The sequence below is a fragment of the Pelodiscus sinensis genome, chromosome 25 (genome assembly GCF_052426305.1).
Source record: "Pelodiscus sinensis isolate ZL-2025 chromosome 25, ASM5242630v1, whole genome shotgun sequence".
Taxonomy (NCBI): Eukaryota; Metazoa; Chordata; order Testudines; family Trionychidae; genus Pelodiscus; species Pelodiscus sinensis.
The window spans coordinates 2,019,514-2,041,102 of record NC_143076.1 but is presented as its reverse complement, the minus strand read 5'-3'; the positions used below and the strand labels follow the sequence as shown (position 1 = coordinate 2,041,102).

The 21,589-nt window shown below is 48.9% G+C and overlaps 1 protein-coding gene across 3 annotated transcripts in view; it reads left to right on the top strand.

The window, feature by feature from the left end:
• The window catches only part of ST14 (ST14 transmembrane serine protease matriptase), a 53,603-nt gene that overhangs the window by 8,612 nt on the left and 23,402 nt on the right, over positions 1-21,589 (top strand). The window contains exons 1-7 of one of the 3 annotated variants that reach the window (XM_075916379.2): positions 11,372-11,485; positions 15,724-15,883; positions 16,639-16,766; positions 17,308-17,378; positions 18,724-18,884; positions 20,062-20,097; positions 20,720-20,957. In XM_075916379.2, coding sequence (XP_075772494.2) covers positions 15,727-15,883; positions 16,639-16,766; positions 17,308-17,378; positions 18,724-18,884; positions 20,062-20,097; positions 20,720-20,957 — 791 coding nt within the window. In that variant the 5' untranslated portion in view covers positions 11,372-11,485; positions 15,724-15,726. Of the gene's footprint in view, positions 1-11,371; positions 11,486-13,772; positions 14,096-15,723; positions 15,884-16,638; positions 16,767-17,307; positions 17,379-18,723; positions 18,885-20,061; positions 20,098-20,719; positions 20,958-21,589 lie in introns of those variants that run through there. The other 2 variants (XM_075916378.2, XM_025183716.3) reach the window with 2 other exon arrangements.

Genomic DNA, 21,589 nt, shown 5'->3' with positions numbered 1-21,589 from the left:
TTCTCCCTCCCTTTCACCCGGCAAGGACAGAGGATTGGGGCACAAGTTCTGGTCTTAGGCTAAGAGATTTGGAATGTGAGAGGGGCACTGAGCTGAACCTGGGGCAGGAGCTTGGGGTGCAGGAAGGGGTTCATGACTGGGGCAGGGGATCAGATTTGGCTCCAGCTGGACACTGCTTATCTCAGGTGGCTCCTGGGTGCAGTGGGGCTAACACAGGCTCACCCCTGCCTTGTGACCCTGCACTATTCCCAAGAGCAGCCAGCAAACCCCCTGCATCCCAAGCCCTGTTGTGCCACCCTCCGTTCTGTGAAGATACAATACAGGCAGTCCCCGGGTTACGTACAAGATAGGGACTGTGGGTTTGTTCTTAAGTTGAATTTGTATGTAAGTCGGAACTGGTACATATTGTAGGGGAAACTCTAGCCAAACATTTCTCCAGAGCTCAGTTTTGTTCTCCCTCACCTCACTTCCCTCAGTCCTTTATTCTCAAGCTGAGCTGTCTGCTGAGAAAAGCCGCTCTGTGTCTCCCTGGTCTGCTGGGGGAGGAGGGGGGCGCTAGCTTCGCGTCTCCCTGGTCTGCTGGGGGGAGGGAGGGGCGCTAGCTTCGCGTCTCCCTGGTCTGCTGGGGGGAAGCAGCTAGTGCGGGGTTGCCTCACCCCGTTAGTAAGTAGGGATCCGATGTAAGTCGGATCCCTGTAACCCGGGGACTGCCTGTACAGGGTAGGAGCATCAATACATCAGTGCCCCCTCCTATCTTTTCCCTGCTCTGTACTATAGCAGGAGGCTCCCAGGGAGGGGCAGCTCCAAGGCAAAGGGCAGGAGATTTGCAGCAGTGGGGGGAGGGACAGCTGACGTGCTGCCCTTGATATCCTCTTGGCCAAACCCATCAGGATCACCTGTCAGAGGCTCTAGCATCTACCAGTAGATCCCAGTCTAATGGTTGGTGACCACTGCTGTAATGGAAACCAATAAACTGATGCTTATTAGTTAACTGTGTAACCAGTTACACTTTTACATTCCTAATTTGTACTTGATAAATCTGTATTGGCTAGAGTTATAATTCTATTCTCCTCTAGGTCAGTGGTCCCCAAGCTGCTTTTTTTTTGGTTTATTTGTGAGTGATACCTCTCCTCCTTCCCCACCCTCCCTCAAGAGCCATGGCCAGGAGGCAGTAGCAGAAGTTGGAGGGAAGTGGAGCAGAGTGGGATAGGATGGTGCTGTCTGCCTGCCCCCTATGAGTGTTGCCCTAGGTCAGGCACCACTGTGTCTCTGCCCCCCCCCCCCCCGAACATTCTGTTGGCCCCACAGCTTGGGGACTTGCAGATTGATTGATAGTTTCTTTTAGTATCTTTCTAGGTTCCAGGAGTTAGGCTGGCTGGATTATAATCCCCCCCCCCCCTCCATCCCCTTTAAGGATAGAGCAGAGAGTATCTGCTAAATTACCTGCCTTGAGGGGTTATTCTTTTTTTAATGACAAATTCTTGGGGGATGACACCAGATTGACTCAACTGTGTCCTTGGTGCTAGCCTGCTACAAATGATAATGGAGACTTTGCTATTGCTCTGAAAGCTACCATTTGAGCTAGTTCTATTGGGAACAGATTTCTTAAGTGTAAATCTCTGACAGCTGGTACAGATGGCACAAGGATAGAAATTCTATCTATTCTCTCTGGGTTGGTGTCTGATGCAAAGTGCTTGCATCAATCTTCTGCTGTTTGTATTAATGGATCTGAACTGGAACCTGGATACTTCCCTTTTAAAAAAAAATCTCTTTGGCAAAGTCTAGCCCTGACCTTCATTACTCATGGAGACCATTTCTAGGGATTGAATTGTTCTTTGTTTGGCAGTGCAAATGATCTGAACACCTAATCCGGATTGGCTGCTGTGTACATCTGTTGCCTTTTGTTACTGGTTAAATAGCATCCAGTGATTAATGGGGGAATATCATGAACATATTCTATCTTGGGGTGGGGTGGGGCACAACCAAGATTTATATTTATGCTTAAGAACTCGTAGAGGGTGCTTAGTGCGGGTCTCAACCAGGATGCTGCTGGTGCCCCCAGAAGCTTACATGAGAGCAGCATTTCCCAATTTTATTTGGCCACGGAACCTTTGGGGGGAAACTGGCCAATCCTCCCCCAAAAAAGTGAAAAAACTGTCAGCAAAGTAAATAAATAAATACAAACATGAGGGAAAACTGGTTGACCATTTGGAAAACACTACACTGTGTGCACCCTTTTAAAAAAGGCTCTCCTCCAACACTGCTGTACAAATATATTCCAACACAACTGTACAAACATATATTTGTACAGCAGTGTTGGAGAGCCTTTTTAAAAGGGTGCACACAAGTGTCTGGGCCTGCTGCAGACTTAGAGGTGTAAATTTGAGTTTTAAAGTTAAGGGCATTTCACTGAGTTAGATTGGAATCAGGATCATAAAGTGACCTTTTAATCTAAAGCATGTTGAAGCCTTATGCGAAGTTCTAATCACATGGCTAATGCAGCCACATCTGGGGTGCAGGGCCACAGCTAGCTGGCATGAAGCATGCTTACCAAAGACAGTTGAGTAGGTAAACCTGGCCTGGAGCACGAAAGCAAATCTTTAATGTCTATGCAGCACAGACTGAGCCCTTACCTTTGAAGTCTCTTCCATGAAAATCCTCCATGATGGGACGCAGTTTCTCATCTGACTCGGAAGGGCAATAAGGATGAACTGGCCATGTGGGGAAAAAGCAGCATCTAGGCATGGCACACTTGGTTCTTCTTACCAGATTTATACTTGTAGTGATTCTTACTATTCTATTTCCCCCTTTGCCAGGAAGGACAAGGATGCGCTCTCTTGTGTCCTGAAGTTAATTCCTTCCTTCAGTTAATCTCCATTTTATAAACTAATTGCCTTAACAAGGATTTGAGAAGGAAGAAAAAGTGTGACTGTCCTGAGGCTGTTAAGTTTCAGGTGTCCTATCTTCAAATGTGTTTGTTCTTATCAAAAGCCTATTCTAGCCCTGCATGAAAAGGACAGTAGATAACCACTTGTGTTATCCTTTGATAACAGCAGACACAGTTTACGAAGGACCTGGGTGCTACCCTGTTATTGAGCTGGTAGTTTGCTCTGTGCTAACAGCTGTTAGGTTTGGGTTCTGTAAAAGGAAACTAACCTCCTTTCTAGAGCCCTGCAGATCCATGGGTATCTGCTTTATATCCATGGATCATTTTTGCAGATACAAATTTTGTACCTAGAACCCTGAAAATTTGTGGATATCCACTTCATATCTGATGGTGCAGATAGCCACAAATCATTTTTGCAGATGTGGCTGCAGATACCAATTTTGTACCTGTGCAGGGCTCTACCCATTTCACTCCCATAACCCCTGCTATAATGTACAGGTATCAGGACAATTCAGGGGGTGGTGGCCACTAGAGAAGCTGCTGGTGGCCGCAATTTGAGAAAGATAGTATTAAAGTCAATATGGGAACACTAGTGCTTGTGTGTGTGAAATTTAGACCATTTTAAGTTATTCGCCCATTTTGCACATGTAAATTTTGTTAGCTTTTGAATTTTTATCAAGTCTAGGGATATGTAGTGCATTTCTTGAAGCCATATAGTTGTCTGAGAATTTTTGTTCTTAAAAATGATAAAGCTGAGATGCTAGCCTCTGTAGTTACCAAGAAAAGCTTGAAAATGTGTCCTTAAAGGCTCAAAAACCAGAGAGTAAATAATACATTGGGGAAGGAGGTTATTACATTGGTTTGTTTTAAATGTCATGATTTCGGGGAGTCTCACTCGTGAAGTTGTTTTTTGTGGGACTGACTATTTTTTAAGCAGAACTCTCTGATTTCAAAGGCGAATTCTGAAAACTCACTTTGGGATGCAATCCAATGTGACTTAACCACTATTATTGTTATAATGTACAATATTAAATCTCATTGTAATGTTTTTCTGATTTCGACTGTAAAGCTGCAGGATAAGGTTTTTGTGCTGGGCCATGAAAACCAGATACACTGATTTCACTTTAATAGAACCATAGAACTGGAAGAGACCTCAGAAGGTCATCAAGTCCAGCACCCTGCTTTAGGCAGGACCAATCCCAACTAAATCAACCCGGCCAGGGCTTTGTCAAGCCGAGACTTAAATACCTCTAAGGATGGAGACTCCACTACTTCCCTAGGTAACCCATTCCAGTGCTTCACTACTCTCCTAGTGAAATAGTTTTTCCTAATATCCAACCTGGACCTCTCCCACCACAACTTGAGACCATTGCTCCTTGTTCTGCCATCTGTCACTACTGAGAACAGCCTCTCTCCATCCTCTTTGGAACCTCCCTTCAGGAAGTTGAAGGCTGCTATCATATCCCGCCTCACTCTTCACATCTGGAGACTAAACAGACCCAACTCCCTCAGCCTCTCCTCATAGGTCATGTGCTCCAGCCCCCTAAACATTTTGGTTGCCCTCCACTGGACCCTCTCCAATGCGGCCACATCCTTTTTGTAGTGGGGAGCCCTGAACTGGACACAATACTGCAGATGGGACCTCACCAGTGCCGAATAAAGGGGAATAATGACATCTCTGGATCTGCTGGCAATGCTCCTCTTAATGCAACCTAATATGCCATTAGCCTTCTTGGCTACAAGGGCACACTGTTGACTCATATCCAGCTTCTCATCCACTGTAACCCCCAGGTCCTTTTCTGCAGAACTATTACTTAGCTGGTTGGTCCCCGGCCTGTATCAATGCTTGGGATTCTTCCATCCCAAGTGCAGGATTCTGCACTTGTCCTTGTTGAACCTCATCAGATTTCTTGTGGCCCAATCCTCCAATTTGTCTAGGTCACTCTGGACCCTATTGCTGTCCTCCAGCGTATCTACCTCTCCCCCTAGCTTAGTGCCATCCGCAAACTTGCTAAGGGTGCAGATGAAATCCGTTCTTTCTTCTGGGAGGAAGATACACATGGCACACGCTGTGCAGGTAACAACAGCGGACCCATCACCATCCATCGCTGCTGTCCTGGAGAAGGGATTTAAAAAGAAAGGCAAGAGAACCTCCCGCCCTTCCCAACTCCCTCTCTAAACTCCGTTAGCACTCACCTGTTCGCAAGCTCCTTGATCACTTGCCCGCTGCCTTATAAAGCTCTGGAGTGCCTGAAAGCCCCTCCCCCTACCAAGGCTCAGCCAATCAGCAGAAACTTCTAGAATTCAAACTTTAATTAGAAGCCAACAGTTTCCACCTGCCAATCACAGGCAATCACAGCCCCTACCAATCATAGCCAATCACAGCATAAACTCCATGAAGGAGAGAGGGAGGGGGCGTGGAAAAGCCTCACTCTCAAACACAGGGGAAAAAAAACAAAACCAAAAAACCACACATCAACCCTCACTCACAAACACAAGCTCAACACACAGTAATAAAGCCTCAATAACAACACACGCTTCCCTCAAGAGTCCTGTATCTGCTTCTCCTTTACCTGGAGAACTCCCTCTCTAAACTCCCTGTTAGCACTCACATGTTCGCAAGTGCACAGGTGCAGGGCTACTCAACATGCGGCCCACAGCCCATTTGCTGGTGGCCCGTGGTGCAGTTTGGGTTTACATGGGACTCAACACACAGCCTGCGGGTGGGATCCTGTGAACATGATTTCCACTGGAAACATGCTCCACAACAGTGAGCATCTCCCAGGTGAAAGGCGCAAGCGGACAAGCTGGCTGAAACTAGGGTTGCCAGATGGTTTCAACACTGGACACACTTGACATTACATCTTATTTAGAAAATACCAGACATTTATATTTTCTCATTTATATTTTCTCAATTTGTTTCCTGAACAGAAAGCTCTAATACTGGACTGTGCGGTTCAAAACCGGACACTTGGCAACCCTACCTCGAACAAACGGGTACAGGATGTTGGCGTTTCTAGCCCCTAGGGAGCAGGTTTCCGGAGTGCTGGGGGCATTGTGTGAAGAAGCTATTTGCATATATATTTTCACGTACATGCAACCACACTTAAGTTGCAGCCCTCAGCTCGTGCTGTGAGTATCATTGTGGCCCCTGGGACCTCCAAAGTTAAGTAGCCCTGCTTCAGTGGTTAGTTACTGACTAATCACTTCGCTTCCGGGCTCTGGGATGTAGCACTATAAGTGCACCTGTATAGGCTGCAGAGGATGAGCTATTTCAAAGGGATTGGGCTGCCTATTTCTCCTTCAAATGAATATGACTAGTTTAACTTGAAAATCATGCCCTTACTGGACCAAAAAGCCTGTTTCTGTTAGAATTGCTGACTCTGTGTGGGAGAAACCTTAGAGATAAAAATGCAGCTGTTACTCGACAAGTTATGGGAAGTTTCTTACTGCACATTTTGACCTGGTTGTCTAAAGTCTAATTCCTAGTAAAAACCAGGAGAGTGTTGCCATTGACTTCACTTGGAGCAGCACCAGACATTTGTGTTTCAAACACGGGCTTGGCCCTCATTTGTCTGGATGCGAGTCTTTTTGGAAATACTGTCTCTTGAGCATGTGTGTTAATTGGGAATTCAAGTGTGATCTGTTTCTTTAGTGGCTTGGCACATCCCAAGCCTGCCTGGGTTGGATGGCTAAGCGTTGAATGATGCAATGCTATTTTTGCCCCTTCTGACACCTGCCCCCGGTCAGGTCTGTATTACAGACTTCTGTCGGACCTTGATATGTTGGCGTGGGGTATGAGGAGATGCAATCCCCGACCGACATAGCTGTACCAGCCAAAGTCCTTAGTGCAGACACCATTGTACTGTCAGTTGTGCAGTTTGGCTTATACGAGCTGCATCCTCACTAGGAAAGCTTTGCCATTATCGCATACTAGCACAGCTGTGCCACCAAGACCTTCCAAGTGTAGATCTGGTTCTAGGCTGAATATCTGGTGTTAATTTTACCAACTGTTTTTAAACAGGAGTGATGTGGGTGCAGGCCCTTGGAGTCACTGGCTGAGAACTGGAGTTTAGAATTGAAAGCCTTATTTAGTAGATAACACACATCTTTCTTGAACAAATGGTCCTGAATCAGATGCCAGCTCCACTCCAGCAGTGCTGCTTGGTTAGGTGAGACCTGCCTTCTCCAGAGCTTTCAGCCAGGCCTCTGCCTTTCCACTCCTGATATGTGCTGGGCTCTCTCCTTGTCCAAACACCCTTGCCTTAGGGCAGGGCTGGTCAATACGTAGCCCACGGCGCATTTGTTTGCGGCCCGCGGTGCAGTTTGGGTTTACACGGGGCTCAACACCTGGTCTGCGGATGGGAGTCAAAACAAAAAGGAGTCAATATAATCTGTTGAAATGTGTTTTAAAAGTTAAAAATTCTTGGACTGTCATTGCTCATTAAAAGTGGTGGGTGGAAATTGGGGGGTAACTATTGCATTTTATTAATATCAGCAGAACTGACTTAAATGGAGCCTGTGTGTTGTGTAGTCTGGCCTTAATCTTTGCATTCATGTTCATCAGTGTAAAAGAAGCTGTTTGCATGTATATGCATAAGTTGCAGCCCTTGGCATGTGCTGAGAGTAACATTCCCCCCTCCCCCCCCCCCGGGCTTCCAAAGTCAGGTAGCCCTGCTTTAGGGGCTCTCTCGCTACATGCATTGCTAGCACCTCAGATGCTTGCAGCCATGTTCCTTGTAAACTGAGCATTAGTGCAGCCACTCAGGAGACATTCAAATGCCACCCAGCTGATTAGCAGAGTGCCAACAGCTAGGTTTTGTATCTACTGTATCTCCTTGCCTTTTGCCAGCGTGGATCTCATGTCTGTCCTCAGGCCTCTCTGCCTCCCTTGGGACATCACCAGCCACGTAGCTGGCCCTTATCAGAACTTTGGTGGGTGCTCTGCTGTGGTGCCGGGTTCATGGCTTGGAAATGCCATGTTCAGCTCCAGCTTGGGATTGGGGAAGAGGGACTTGTATAAAAATCCATATTCATTTAACTTCTCCTGTTCATGTTGTAAGAAGAGCTGGGGGAGGGGTGGCACGCAAAGACATGTCTCCTCCCCAAGTGTGGAGTCAGGGGGTGTCAGGAGCAGGTCCCCTACCAGCCTGGCATCACACACTAGGCAGCTGAATAGGTTATTGCATGTGTAGTGTCTATTCTTACTGTTGCTATGTCACATGGCCTAGCTGCTCAGAATTGTACAGGAACAGCTGGCTAGGACTCGCTGAGCCTTCCTTTCCTCAAACAGCCCTCTACCCACCTCAGCTAAAGAGAGTCCCCATTAGCTGCTGGCAGTATAGGGCTAATGTCACATAGTTGAGCACTTCTAATGCCATCCAGCAGAGGGCAGTGATGTGTGCAAACAAATGAGCCAGTTCATTTCCCAAACCTTGTGTAGGGGTGGGGCAGGGGGATCGTGTTTAAATCCCATTTGCTGTTAGGTCAGGTATTTGTCAAATTGTAGCAGCGTGTTGGCCCTAACATTGAGCAGTGGCTGCTTGCTCTGTGAGCATTCAACTGCGCTGCATACCCACCCATGGGTGGCCTGGCAGCTAGAGAGCTGATGCCTCTGATCTTGTACTTATCTGAGTCACCATAGAAAAAAAGCCTCATTCTCGAAATACAGCCTGAGTGGGGCATCCCGCTAACTCCCTGCCTGCCTGCGAGGGCGTCTCCTTTTCAATAAAACCTTCCTAGTTCCAGGACCTACCCCCTCTCCCTGCTGTCCAGGCTTGCGCAGCGTGAGTCACCGCTGGCTGCCCCTGAAGTTCTGGTTTTTCTAGACAGGCGACAATTCCTGTCTAAAAATACCTTGAGCAGCCAGATCTGGGAGAGGCTCGCTACTAAGGGAACCACATTCCTCCTCCTTGGTGCCTCATTTTACCAGCAATTGAATAGTTGTGCCGGGGGGAAGGGGAAAGCCCCTACCCTGCTGATGTTTCAGACCACAGCATGGTCCAGCACCCATCTCTGCTAGGGTGCACAGGGAATCGCATTTCCCTGCTTTCGGGTGTCTGAATGTAACTGCAAAGCTGGCTGGGCTTTCCTGGATGAGAATAGTGGCCAAGACAGCTGATGCAGCAGGTTGGTCTTGAGAGCTGGTTTCTCCAAAGAGAAACAGAGAGGGTCTTCAATCACTATTACAAACCGTTTACACTCCAATCCCTTTCCAAAGTGTGTGAGTCCCCTAATCTCCCACTTGGCCTTGGGGAAGCCTAAGCACAGAAGAAATGATTTGCCCAAAGCCACGGAGGGAGCTGATCAACCAAGACATAGAACCCAGGAGTCCTGACTGCTTTAATCACTAGGAGAGGGGGGCTGGAAGCCAGGAGGTTTTGACTCTGTCATATGTGCTGTAGTCAGTGGAGTTTACTCCAATCTCATAGTGCCCTGGGAACTCTACCACCAGAACCCTCTGCATTCCTGGGCCCCGTCAGAGACTCATTTCCTTCATTCTGAAGTTAGCACCAGGGAGAGGAATAAGCTACGTGAAAACTTTGTGGGAAAGTTCCCATAGAGATGGCGGGACTCTCCCTACTGGCACACCTCTTCTAGTCTAGACTAGGCAGGCCTCTAGAAACCTTGCAATGCAAATATGATTTATCTGGAAAGTGTTAACGTGATGGGCCTTAGAGGGGAAAAAGGGAAGATGAAATATACAGTAAGGAACAGTCTTTTGAGAATTTTAATCAAAGAGATGAGCCTTTTCCATCTCTGTCATCTAGCAGTTGTCTTCACATCTATCCTGTGTTCAGGAAAGGCTGGTTCTGACTAGTGGTGTTCCCAGGGACGGTGGTCAGCACTCTGAATGGGTTACTCCAGAATGAAGAGCAGGATTGGAAATGGCAATGCCAGCTGGGAAGGTGGTCCCCCAAAGAGCTCAGAATGCAATCTGCATAGTTTGAATCCAAATTTCTTCAGGGTTTGGGACGGGGGAGGGTGTCTTCAGATAAAGGGGGTTGACTTGATCCAAGGCCTGCTGGGAGATGAGGTGAGACTCCCTAATTCACACCAAGACATGCGACATATAACCACCCCTGACATCTGGTTTTTCAATGACCTCTAATGTGTTAATATTCCTACAGTAGTAGGAGGATGTAAAGTACTAACAAAGTATTTTTAACTATCACATTGCACTAGTGTTAGTCTGCAATCAGATTTACATTTAGACTGGGGTGTTAGAGAGTGTGACAAAGAAGGGAGGTGGGTCAATGTGAGAAGTTGGAGGCGCTGGAATCATTGATGCCCAAAAGCCCTGTTTTTGCAGCTATAGAGTCCATATGTCCACTACTATGGAATTGTGTGAATCTTTGGGGTCTGGCACACTGAGTCCTTCTCCTCCCACAATTTTTCAGTTTGGCCTCCAAACCAAAAAAGCAGTGATTCTCTCAGCTGTAATTTTGGGTGTTTAGTATTATTGACACCACCATTAGCATATACGAAGAAAGCTAGCATGATACCAGTATGATTTTCCTTGTTACAAAATCTGTTTTTCAGGGAAAGGAAAAATTGGGTTAGAAGACTTGGCTTGTGAGGGCTTTTTTTTTGGGGGGGGGGAGGGGGGCTAACTTGCTTTGATCTTGTTGAAATTTAATTTTGTGTGACCTCTTCCTTCCTGTTGAGGTAACGGAAAAGGAGGAGAAATTGTAGTTTTCTGCCTCCACAAAGAGGCCTGAAGCACCAAGTATGGATTAAAATGACAAATAGCCTTATGTCAGGGAAGTGGTGTGAAGGGTGAATAGGGCTTGGTGCCTTGCCAGGCTGCCCAGAAATTGACATGACACCCCACCAATGGCAGACCAATCCATCTATAGCGTGTCTAGCAGAATGTTCCCAGTCCTGTTGTTAAAAGCTGAGTTGTCAGGTAGCATCGAGAAATCAGATCAAATGAAAGCAGCCCACAGATTGCACAATAGCTACAGCGGACTTCTGACCATAAGCAGAGAGAGCTATAAAGCCAAGATTGGAACAGGAGAATCTGCTTCCAGTGCCTGAACTGAATGTACTTGGGGGGGGGGGGCTAAAATCCTTCCATTGAGCATTCATTGCATGGGAGCTGGTGAAAGTGCCCCATCACAGTGTCTATAACATGAGGCACAGAAGTGCAAGCTGCTTCACCCCTGCCTTACCATTACATAAAAACAGCCAGACTGAGTCAGACCAAAGGTCCATCTAGCTCAGTATTCTGTCCTCTGACAGTGCCTGATTCCTTGTTCTGTTCACTCCCTCTGGGCATTTAAAATTGGGAAACACTGGTCTAGAGCAACAATGGGCAAGATATGGTGCATGGGTCAGATCTGGCCCCACAAGCCTTTTAATGCAGCCTCCCCCTCAAAGCGACTGGCTGCTCCTGTGGCTGTGTGCTGCAAGGGGAAGTGGGAGAGGCTTTGCACGCTGTTCCCACCCCTAGCCATAGGAGCTGAGCAATTTTGCTGGAGGCGGGGTTAGCATGCCACGCTTCCCCGCAGCACAGAGCCATGAAACAAAGCGGTCTGTGGCTGCTGGCAGGCAGGGAAGCCTGCTTGAGAGTGCTGCTGGCTAGGAGCTGCTTAGGTAAGCGTCTCCTGGCCAGAGCATGCCTCTGGCACCCCACCTGCACCCCAACTCCCTGCCATCCCTGCTACATCCCTCCCCCGGGCTAGAATCCTCTCCTGCAACCAAACCCCCTCCTGGACCCTGCACCTCAACTTCCTGCTTCTAGTCACTACCCCCTACTTCACTCAAACTTCCTCTGAGACCCCATACCCTCTCCTGCACCCCAGTCCCCTATCCCAAGCTCTCTTGCATCTGACCTCCATCACAGACCCCACACCCCCTCCATAGAAAAGTGTGGTCCTTAACCATTTACAAATCTTGGAGTGGCCTCCCCATCAAAAATTAATACCCACCCCAATCTAGACTGCAGGGCTAAGGCTTAGATCTCTTGCCATGCCCTCTGGAGTGTGCAGGCTTGGGTAGAGATCAGTATATAACAGGGAACACAGCAAGAGTAAAACCAGGCTCCTCCTTGCTTCAGTGGCTCAGCGTATGGAGTGGGTGCAACCTCCGCTTGACCTGGGGCTGAGGAGAAAGCGAAGCGAGATGCAGGACATAGCCCATGCCCACTTGTTCCTCTCTGTCCCCCTCTTTCTGTGATCTCAGAAGGAAATTCACAGGCTGTTTCAGGGTCCTTTGGTGGCCTGGCTGAGTTACTTCCTGCAGGTGCGTGGGTGAGACGAGCTGGAGGCAGGGAGTGTGAGAGTGAAACGCTCTGTGTATTACTGAAACTCTCCTGGTATGTGACACCAAGTTCAGCAACGCCTCTCTGCAGCCTTTCAGTTTCTGTCTATTCATGCTGCAGCTGAGTCAGGCCCCAGAGGTCTTCCATGTACAGGAACCTTTCTGCTCCTTGACCCTGCTCTGGCGTGCATCTGTGTGGCATTCCTTTGGCATGTGTGAACCCAAGAATGATTCAGCTGGTTTGCTGAGCTACTGTGGGGTGGGTTGCTCAAAGACTTGGCTTAAATGTAGGCTGAAAAAATTCATAGCTTAACTCTTGGTGTCCTCTTCTTGGGTAGGAGATCCCTGTATGAATATCTATCGGCAAATGGCAGAAACAGTGATGTCTAATGACTGGCACTGGGAGGGCTCAAATCACAGCCTTGCTATTGCCTGACAAGTCACATTGCCCCTCAGTGCCTTGGTTTCCCCAGCTAAGAGAGGATGCAATATGCTAGCAAATTTTGCTACTACTAGTGCTCTTCTATTCTGCATCTGCTGCTATACATTCCTAGTGTCCCTGATAACCAGCTATGAATAACTAGCATCTGTCCTCTGGTCTCTTGTCTCTCTCATCCAGTTTTGTTTGGGGCTTGTTCATCCCCATGCAGCTCTGTGCGCATTGGAGGCGGCAGGCTGAAGAGTCATGCCTGGAACTTGAAGCAGGAAGTGGTGAGGTTTGGGATGGTCCTTAATGCCCATGGGGGTTTGTTTTGCCATCTCAGTCAGGCCCCGGCGGAAGCTCTGTCTTCTGCACAGGCTGGTGGTGATTTTATGTGCAGGCTGGAAGCCGGAAGGGAGACAGGATGAGAGTGCTCTGACTTCCTGCTATTACAGTGCAGCCTGCTCATATGGACAGAGCTCAAGGAACCACTCCGGCTCCATATGGCACCCACGCCCTAATGGAGTATCTGTCTACTGTGGTTCTGTGCTCTCGATTAGTGCGCTCCTTTGTGCTCTCCCAGCATCCCACATGAGTTCTTGTTGGAATTTATGGCATGAGTGTCTCTCTGAACCTAGAACATATTTCAAGTCTGTAGTCTCTTTCAACCAAGAATTTCAAAGCACTTTACAACCATCTCTCTCAAACTCACGATGCTGTCGTGGCGATCCCATTGCCCGGTGAGTGTGAGTAACTTGCCAAAATCACTAAGAAAGCAGGTGACAAAGGCCAGGGATCCTACTCCTGGTTCCCTGTGGTAATCACTATTTTCACTTTTTTCCATCCCCCTCTGAGTGCTTTAGTGGTCACATGTATCTCACCTTCTACATTTCTTTGGTCTCTCTTTGCACAACCACAGCTCCTGACTGATGGGTTCATACACTTGTTCTGGTTTCACTTTTGATTTCCTTGAATTGGCATTGGATAGACTTGAATTTTTGTGAATTCTGGAGCTTCTGCAACCCAAGAAGCACCTTGACTTTCCTGCTCCCGAGGAAGTGTTACAAGTTATTTATAGTTTGGTGCATATTGCAATATGCACCATGCTGTATGTGATGCAAGCATATTGCAAAATTGTTTTGCATAACTTCCTATTAGTTTCATTAGCTTGAAGACAAAGTTCTCATTTCTGTATATATTTTAGAACCACCTGTCTGTGTCTCTGCAAGTCCATTTGTTCAAGAACTTCTCCTAAACAGTAAGAGCTAGGACCACCAGTTTGGTATGCAGCTTCCCCTTCTCCTAACTTAAAGCAAGGTCAGGGTTTGGTTGTGCCAGGAAAATGGGAAGTGCCTGGAATAGCAGTTTTCCATAACATGGAAAGGGAAGGGGCAGAGAGGAGGGATGCGATAATGCACAGTCATGGCTGGGGGCAGTGAGCGCAGGGGACAGCTATACTGCAGAGTGACCACCCGGGGCAACCACACTAGGAAGCGAGTGCCAGCTGGGGACAGCAATGCCTGGTAAGTCTTCTAATACAGCTATAATGGAGTTAACTGCTTGATTTTCTGGCAGAGTGGATCTGATAGGGTATTCGTGTTCTCTTGGGCCCTAGTGGTTGTAGGCGTATTTCAGCAAGGATCACGTCAATGTTATCCCTGCAGTGCTAGCGAGTGACCTTTTTAATGATGGGTTGTATTATTGCAGCACTGCTGCGACAAGATGGAGGATCTTGGGGAGAAAGTGCTGAGTGCAGAACAGAGCTCAGGTTTCCAGCACTGAGGTGGGCTAGGAGAGGAGGTTAAAATACACCCCCATCAGTGGTGAGGGAGCATTTTCCACAACTGCTGTGGCACTGCCCAGGGATCATTACTGAAATGAGATGTGGGGGGAAGGGTCCGAGAGAACACCGTATTGACCAGCGAGATCCAGGAATTATATTATTGTTTCCCTAGGTAGAACTGTTGGCTGTTGTAACAATTAATGCTTTGTCTGGTCTCTGTCAGTAAAGTTATCGACCTGTTGAAACTTCCTAATTAAAGACATTGGTTAATAAATAAATTAGAGAACAGGGTCTTCTAGTGCTTCACTGAGGCTCTGAGACAGTGGTGGACAACCTGTGGCCCATGGACCCCGTCTTCTCCCATGCACCTCTCGCACGCTGGGGCACCGGAGCCCTGTACTTCCTACTTCTCTTCCTAGCTAGGGTTGCCAGGTGTCCGGTATTCATCCAGACAGTCCGGTATTTTCACTTCCTGTCCGGTAAAAAAAAATTCAGAAAATACTGGACACCTAAGATGTCCAATATTTTCTGGTTTTTTGTTTTTTTGTTTTTTTCTTCCTCCCCCATCCAGGAGGCGAAAATCTGGGCACCTGACAATGCTACAAACACTCAGCACCTGGCCGGCCCCCAACTCCTTCAGCCCCCGCGACCCCATGCTTACCTGATTCTGCAAGGCTGCTGGCATAAAATGGCTGCTGGCAAAAGACCATGGGGAAGCAATGACTCTGAGTCTTAGTGCTCAACCGCTCCCTTGTTCCTATCCCTGCACTCAGTCTTAAAGGGGACATGCTGTTTTATGCTAATTTTTTTTCTCAACTTTGGTCCCTCCCCCCCCCCCCCTTTTTTTTTTCTTCAACAGAATTTTTTCCTGGTGGCTTTTTTTGAGGGGGAGGGGGATGGGTGTTCGGTATTTTTGTTTCAACCATCTGGCAACCCTATTCCCAGCATTTGAGTACATTAATTGCCTGATTCATGCTCCATCTGCACTACTCCTGCTCCCTTAAAGAGCCTGTGCAACTGCACACAGCTGATTCACAATGTTCCAGCTCTGGGGAGGAGCAGGGATGGAGCACAAATCAGGTGATTTGCATCATTCCAAATGTGCTGGGAAGAAGCAGGAGGAGTCGGACGTGTGCGGCTCCAATGCCCCAGGGTGCAAGAGATGCATGGGGAAGAAGAGCACTGGGGGGGCCAAGGGCCCACTCTCTGTCTTTGGTTGCCCTTCACTTTTTCTGAGGGGAACCAGGACTAGAACCCACAGCTCTAGAGTTCCACTCCTGTCCCACTGCATTCAGAAGCTCTGGCAATGGGGCGTGGTGGGCCTGTAGCAATGGGCTCTCACCCTGTGTCTTCTGCTCCCCTTCCCAGGACATGAACGGCATGGAGGAGGTGGTGGAGTTCCTCCCCACCATGAATGCCAAGAAGGTGGAGAAGCGCGGCCCAAAGCGTTGGATGGTGGTGACTGCTGTGCTGCTCATCTTCCTGCTCATCTCCCTGATGGTGGGCCTCCTGGTGTGGCACTTCAAATGTGAGTGTGGGGCGTGGCAGCCCTGGATCTGAGGGCTTTAATTACCACACCTGCTCCTAAATGAGCTGCCCAGAGATGATGTCTGCTACTTTTTGGATCCAGGGGCCCCATTGTTTCGGCCCCTGCATAAACACCAAGGAAGAATCCGTGCTTGCAATCAAAGCTGGCCACCTCTCTGCTTGGTCTGTCCAGCACAACTCAGTTGCCCTGCCTGGGAGGCAGGTGCAGCAGCCGGTCCTGCCTGGCATTCCCCTCGTTGGTGGCTCCTTGGTGACTGACTCACGAGGTACTGTGGGTGAAAATGGGGGGCCATTCCGTGGGTATCTGGCACTGGAGCATCCCAGCCCCTCCTCTTTCCTGCCTCTGGCATGCAGCATTCGAGTCTCCTCTGGGCTGCACTTTGATGCCCATGTGGCTGTATGTGACTAAACGCCTGTTGTCAGACTAGATCATCTGGCGACGTTCTGGCCATAGCTCCATAGCTCAGCATGTGGTGGTTTTCCAGTGGTTAGAGTCAGAGGCTGGCTACCAGGACTCCTGGGTTCTCTTCCCAGCTCTGCCCCTGCCCTTTGTAAGCCCTGCTTCAGAATTTGGGCCAGACCCAAGAACCTCACTTCGTAAAACCAATTCAACCCACTGATGTGCCTGGGCTGCAAATTCCTTGGTGCAGGAAATGGGGGATACTCATCTCCCAGGCTCCCTTGCTCTGACTGCCACACAGACATCCCTTCTCTTTCTGACTTGGCGTTTCCCAGATCGGAGAGCTCCCATCCAAAAGGTTTACAATGGCCACCTCGTGATTCAGAACTGGAACTTCATTGATGCCTATGAGAACTCCAGCTCCCCACAGTTTGCTGCGCTCTCCAAGAAGGTGCAGCACACGGTAAGGGACTCACTCACTCAGCTCCACTGTCTTCCACCGCAGAACTTGTCTGTGGTGCTCGGTCCTGCACTATGCCCTGCAGCCCACGTGGCGCTTTCTACCCTGATCCTTTTGCCTGGCTTCAGTAACAGGCTTCTATGTGTCCACCCAAGCTCAGGGCTGTGGAAAGGGGTCATGGCTCCAGCTGTGTAGGACCCTGTTCCTCGGGTACCAACACCCCTTCCTCTACATCCAATTGTTGAAGGATCACCTCATACTGAAGTTCCTTTCTGAGACTTTGGAAGTGCCTAAATAAGGACTCTGGAGCCTTGTGTAGGTTCCCAGGCTTGCAAACTTTGGCTGTGAGGTTAGGTGCTTTGTTTTGTGTGTGTGTGTGTGTGTGTGTGTGGTTTGTTTGCTTGCTTGCTTGTTTGTTGGTTTAAACTGACTCTGTCCTTCTAATATCCAGACCTGCTAGGAATTGAATTGCTCCTGATTTGTTTCAGTGCTTTTCTCTGTTAATGTGTGTGTCTCCCCCCCTTCCCCCCCCCCTTTTTTTTAGATTGAAGAGATTTATAAAAATAACCAAGACATTGGCCCTTATCACAAGGAGACAGTCATAACAGCATTCAGGTGGGTGCTGCATCCCTAGTTTTGGGTCCTGGGAGCAGGGAGCTGGTACGCTCTAGAAATTAGGGGGGAGGTAAAAACTCACCTTTCCTAGGGTATTGAGAGACAGCCCCACCTCACTGCAGCAATACCCCTGGGCTTCCCCCATGCCTAGACAGCAGGTCTCTGGTGCAGCTGCCTTTTGTTTTAGATTGAGAGCAAGAGTGGTTGTAACCCATTGCAATAAGTCGTCTTTCTAACACATTGCTTCTCAATTGGAGGCCTCAGGAATGTAGCACCAGACAAAATGAAGGGGCATTGGTCTGTGATGGGCCTAGTTGTGGTATTGAGGGGCAGACTCTCTACGGGTGACTCACTCTGGCAGGGCTCTTCCCGGAACACATCTTCTGGCAAAGCCATATTCATCCTGTCTGTTCAGCTCACCACCTGCCCCAGGAGCCATAGAACCAGGCTGAGCAAGAGGTGAGCTGAGCGCCCTCCTTCCCTGCAGCCTCCACTCCTGGGCTCTGAATTCAGACTGGTCCAGGTGTGGAGCAGGGCGAGCAGGATGATCGGGGAATGGAGAACCTCCCTAGGAGAGGAGACACGAGGAGCGTGGTTTGCATTAACTGAACTAAAAGAGCACTCACCATAAATACAGCAGAAGCTTAAATGCCAGTGAGGAGTTATTGAAGGTGAGCACCCATACTAGCACTAGAACAAATGGCTTTAAACTGGCCATCAGCAAGTGTAGACTTGAAGTTAGAGGAAGGTTTCTAACCATTAGAGAAGCAAGTTCTGGAACAGCATCCCAAAGGGAGCAAATAAGAGAAAACAGGCTCAAGACTGAGATTGCTGGCTTTGAGGGGATGGTGGGATGGTATGTAGCCAGCCTACAACTGCTGCTGGCAAATAACACTGGCTTCTGGAGATGGGACAGGAGTTTGGGAGATGCGGAGTTACTACAGGGAATTCTCTCTCAGGTGTCTGGCTGACGGGTCTCCCTCACATACTGGTCACTGTATTTGGGATGAGGAAGGAATTTTCCTGTGGGTTAGATTGAGAAACCCTGGAGGATCTTTTTCACCTTCCTCTGCAGAGTGGGGCCTGAGTCACTTGTGTGTTTAAACTAGAGTAAATGGTGGGCTCACAGTAACTTGATTTGAGGGTGTCAATACCTCAGCCAGACACCCTCTGTTACAGGAGGGTCTGTTACAGGAGCAGTTGTGTGACTCTGGCCCGTGACGTGCAGAGGGTCATGAGGGTCCCTTCTGACCTTAAAGTCAGCGAGCCTGAGTTTTTGGATCCTGTCCCCCTATTCCCTGGCATCTGCACACTGTCAGTATCTTTTCTCCCTTTCCCCCTGCAGTGAAGGCAGTGTCATCGCCTATTACTGGTCAGAGTTCATCATCCCGGCCTACAAGGCTGAGGCCTTCGACAAGGCCATGGCTGACAAGCAGAGCCTGATCCAAACAGTGGAGTACAAGTCACGGAACCTGATGCTGCAAGTCAAATCGATTGTTGCTTTCCGTGAGTCCTGCCTCCATTGCCCTTCTCCCCAGGGTCAGGGAACAGCCATATTCCCCTGGGGATTCTAGCTCTGCAGGCTTTTTTGGGAGGTGGAAGAGATCCATGCTTAGAGGCCTGGGAGTTGTTCTGCTCTGAGCTTTGCCATAAGCTTGCTGGGAGTGGGGGGAAGCTCTCTTAAATGGGAGTTTATTTTTTGGCTTGAGAGCTCATGTTCCCTCGGCTGGGTGTGATGGGCCTGGGTACTGGGACTGGCTGGGACTCCCCCAACCCTAAGCAGGGTTAAACTGCATTTAATTTACTAATCGACGGAATTACCATCGGCTAGTCGATAAGGGGGGAAACTGCAGAGCCACAGTGGGGTTAGCTCTGGGAGCTAATCCTGTTGTGGCTCTATCTCTTTTAAATATATTAAGAGCTACCTGGCCCTTAATACATTTAAAAGGGTGAATCGCAGCAGGGGGACCAGGTATGAGCCAGGACAGTTGATTCCAGCTAATGTCCAGCCCCGCTCCTCCGTGCGTCTCCTTTTCAAATGTATTAAGAGCCTGGTGGTTAAGGCATGATTCCTGGCTCGTACCTGGTCCCCCCCCACTATGCCTCTGCCTCCCCTGCCCTCCATGGAGATGGTGCTGGGAGGAACCAGCTCCTGTTCTCTCTCTTCCCTCCCCCCTCCCCACCATTGCTGTCTCTGATAGAGGCAGCAAGGGAGGGGGAAGCGACAAGTTGAGTCACTACTCATCTGTCTGATGAGCTTATGCTTATCAGATCGTCAACTACTTGCTTACATCCTGAGGGCAGGCTCCAGGTTATGAAGGGGGAACCCCAGCTGGAATCAGGTGTTGCTTGCAGGGAAACCTAGCCCTTTCCCTTCTGCTGCTGGAGAGAGCTGGAGTTCCTCCTTCAGGACGAGACCTGGTGCATACATGCAGTGAAGTGCAAGGTCTCAGCGCTGAAGCATGTCACTTGGATTCTACAGCCGCCAGACCTGACCCTCACTCCTGTGATGTAAGGCACAATGCCAGAGTTGCTTGTTTTGGGGTCCGGGGACTACCTTCCCTGTCTCTTGCTGTCGGGGAAGATACTCTCCCCCTGTCAAACACAGGCTGGCTGGCTGCTTCTTGCTTGGCATCTGTGCAGTGAATGTGTTACTAATGAATTATGTTTCTTTCTCCTGTAGCTGCTGATCCGGATATAGTTCAATCTTCACGGGACAGTAAGTGTAACTCTTATTCTTTCCAGCATATATTGCCCCTGAATTGAGTTGTATGTGCTCCTCTTTTCCAGTAGGAGCATCCTGGTCTGGGCTGAAGAAGGTGGTTGTGTTTGCTAGGAGGGTTTAATTCACTGCCAGGAGAAACCTACAGATGCCTGTGATCCCAAATGCATGACTCCCTCTCCCCCACCCCTTTCCCTGTGAGTCTATCCAGGGGATTATCCAGAAGGAGCAAGTGGCCCTATCCTAAGTGGCAAGTTTTTTTGCCATCGGTAGCCCAGTTTTTTCCTATTTATCTAGAACAGTAACAACTTGCACTCATCACTGTGCTCTCTCAGAACAATAGGCATCTCCTCTGTAACAATTTCCAGAGAAACTGGGCTGTACATGCCAGGGAGTCTTTAGAAATGTAAAGGTGCACAAAGAAAAGTTGTTGGAGCTTCCTGGCCTCTTATCCCATCCCTGAAATTAGTGGGGGCAAGAAGGAGGATGCTGATGCACCTTGGTGCTTCTCATCTCTTGCAGTTTAAAGCAAGAATTCCCAGTTTACAGTGTCTCTGCTTTCCCTTCTGCGATACATTCACTGACATCTGGGCCTTCTCCTCTGCCCTCCTCTCTGCAGATAGCTGCAACTTTGCCCTCCATGCCAAGGAAGGTGAAATCACCAGCTTCACCACCCCAGGCTTCCCCAACAGCCCGTACCCGAACAACGCTCGTTGCACTTGGGTTCTGAGGGCTGATGCAAACGCTGTCATCAGCCTAACCTTCAAGACTTTTGATGTGGAGCCGTGCAATGCTGGGATCGACGTCGTCAAGGTCTACAACTCCCTGAGCCCTGTGGACCCCCATGCCCTGGTGACGTGAGTGACTTTGGTGGGGCTGCCTCTTTCCGGAGGAGGGAAGGAAGGTGGTGTCCATTCACAGGCTTCTGAAGGGTGTCTACTTGGTGACTGGAATCCAGTGAAGTGCCCCAAGGGTTGCTTCTGGGTACAGTTTTGTTCAACATCTTTATTAATGACCTGGATGAGGGGATGGATTGCACCCTCAGCAAGTTCACAGATGACACTAAGCTAGGGGGAGAGGTAGATACATTGGAGGGCAGGGATAGAGTCCAGAGTGACCTGGACAAATTGGAGAATTGGGTCAAAAGAAATCTGATGAGGTTCAACAGAGTCCTGCACTTGGGACAGAAGAATCCCAAGCATTGTTACAGGCTGGGGACCGACTGGCTGAGCAGAAACTCTGCAGGAAAGGACCTGGGGATTCCAGTGAAGCTGAGAAGCTGGATATGAGTCAACAGTGCGCCCCTGTAGCCAAGAAGGCTAATGGCATATTAGGCTGCATTAGGAGGAGCATTGCCTGCAGATCTAGAGAAGTGATTATTCCCCTTTACTCGTCACTGGTGAGGCCACATCTGGAGTACTGCCTCCATTTCTGGGCCCCCCCCCCCCGTTACAGAAAGGATGTGGATGCACTGGAAAAAGTCCAGTGC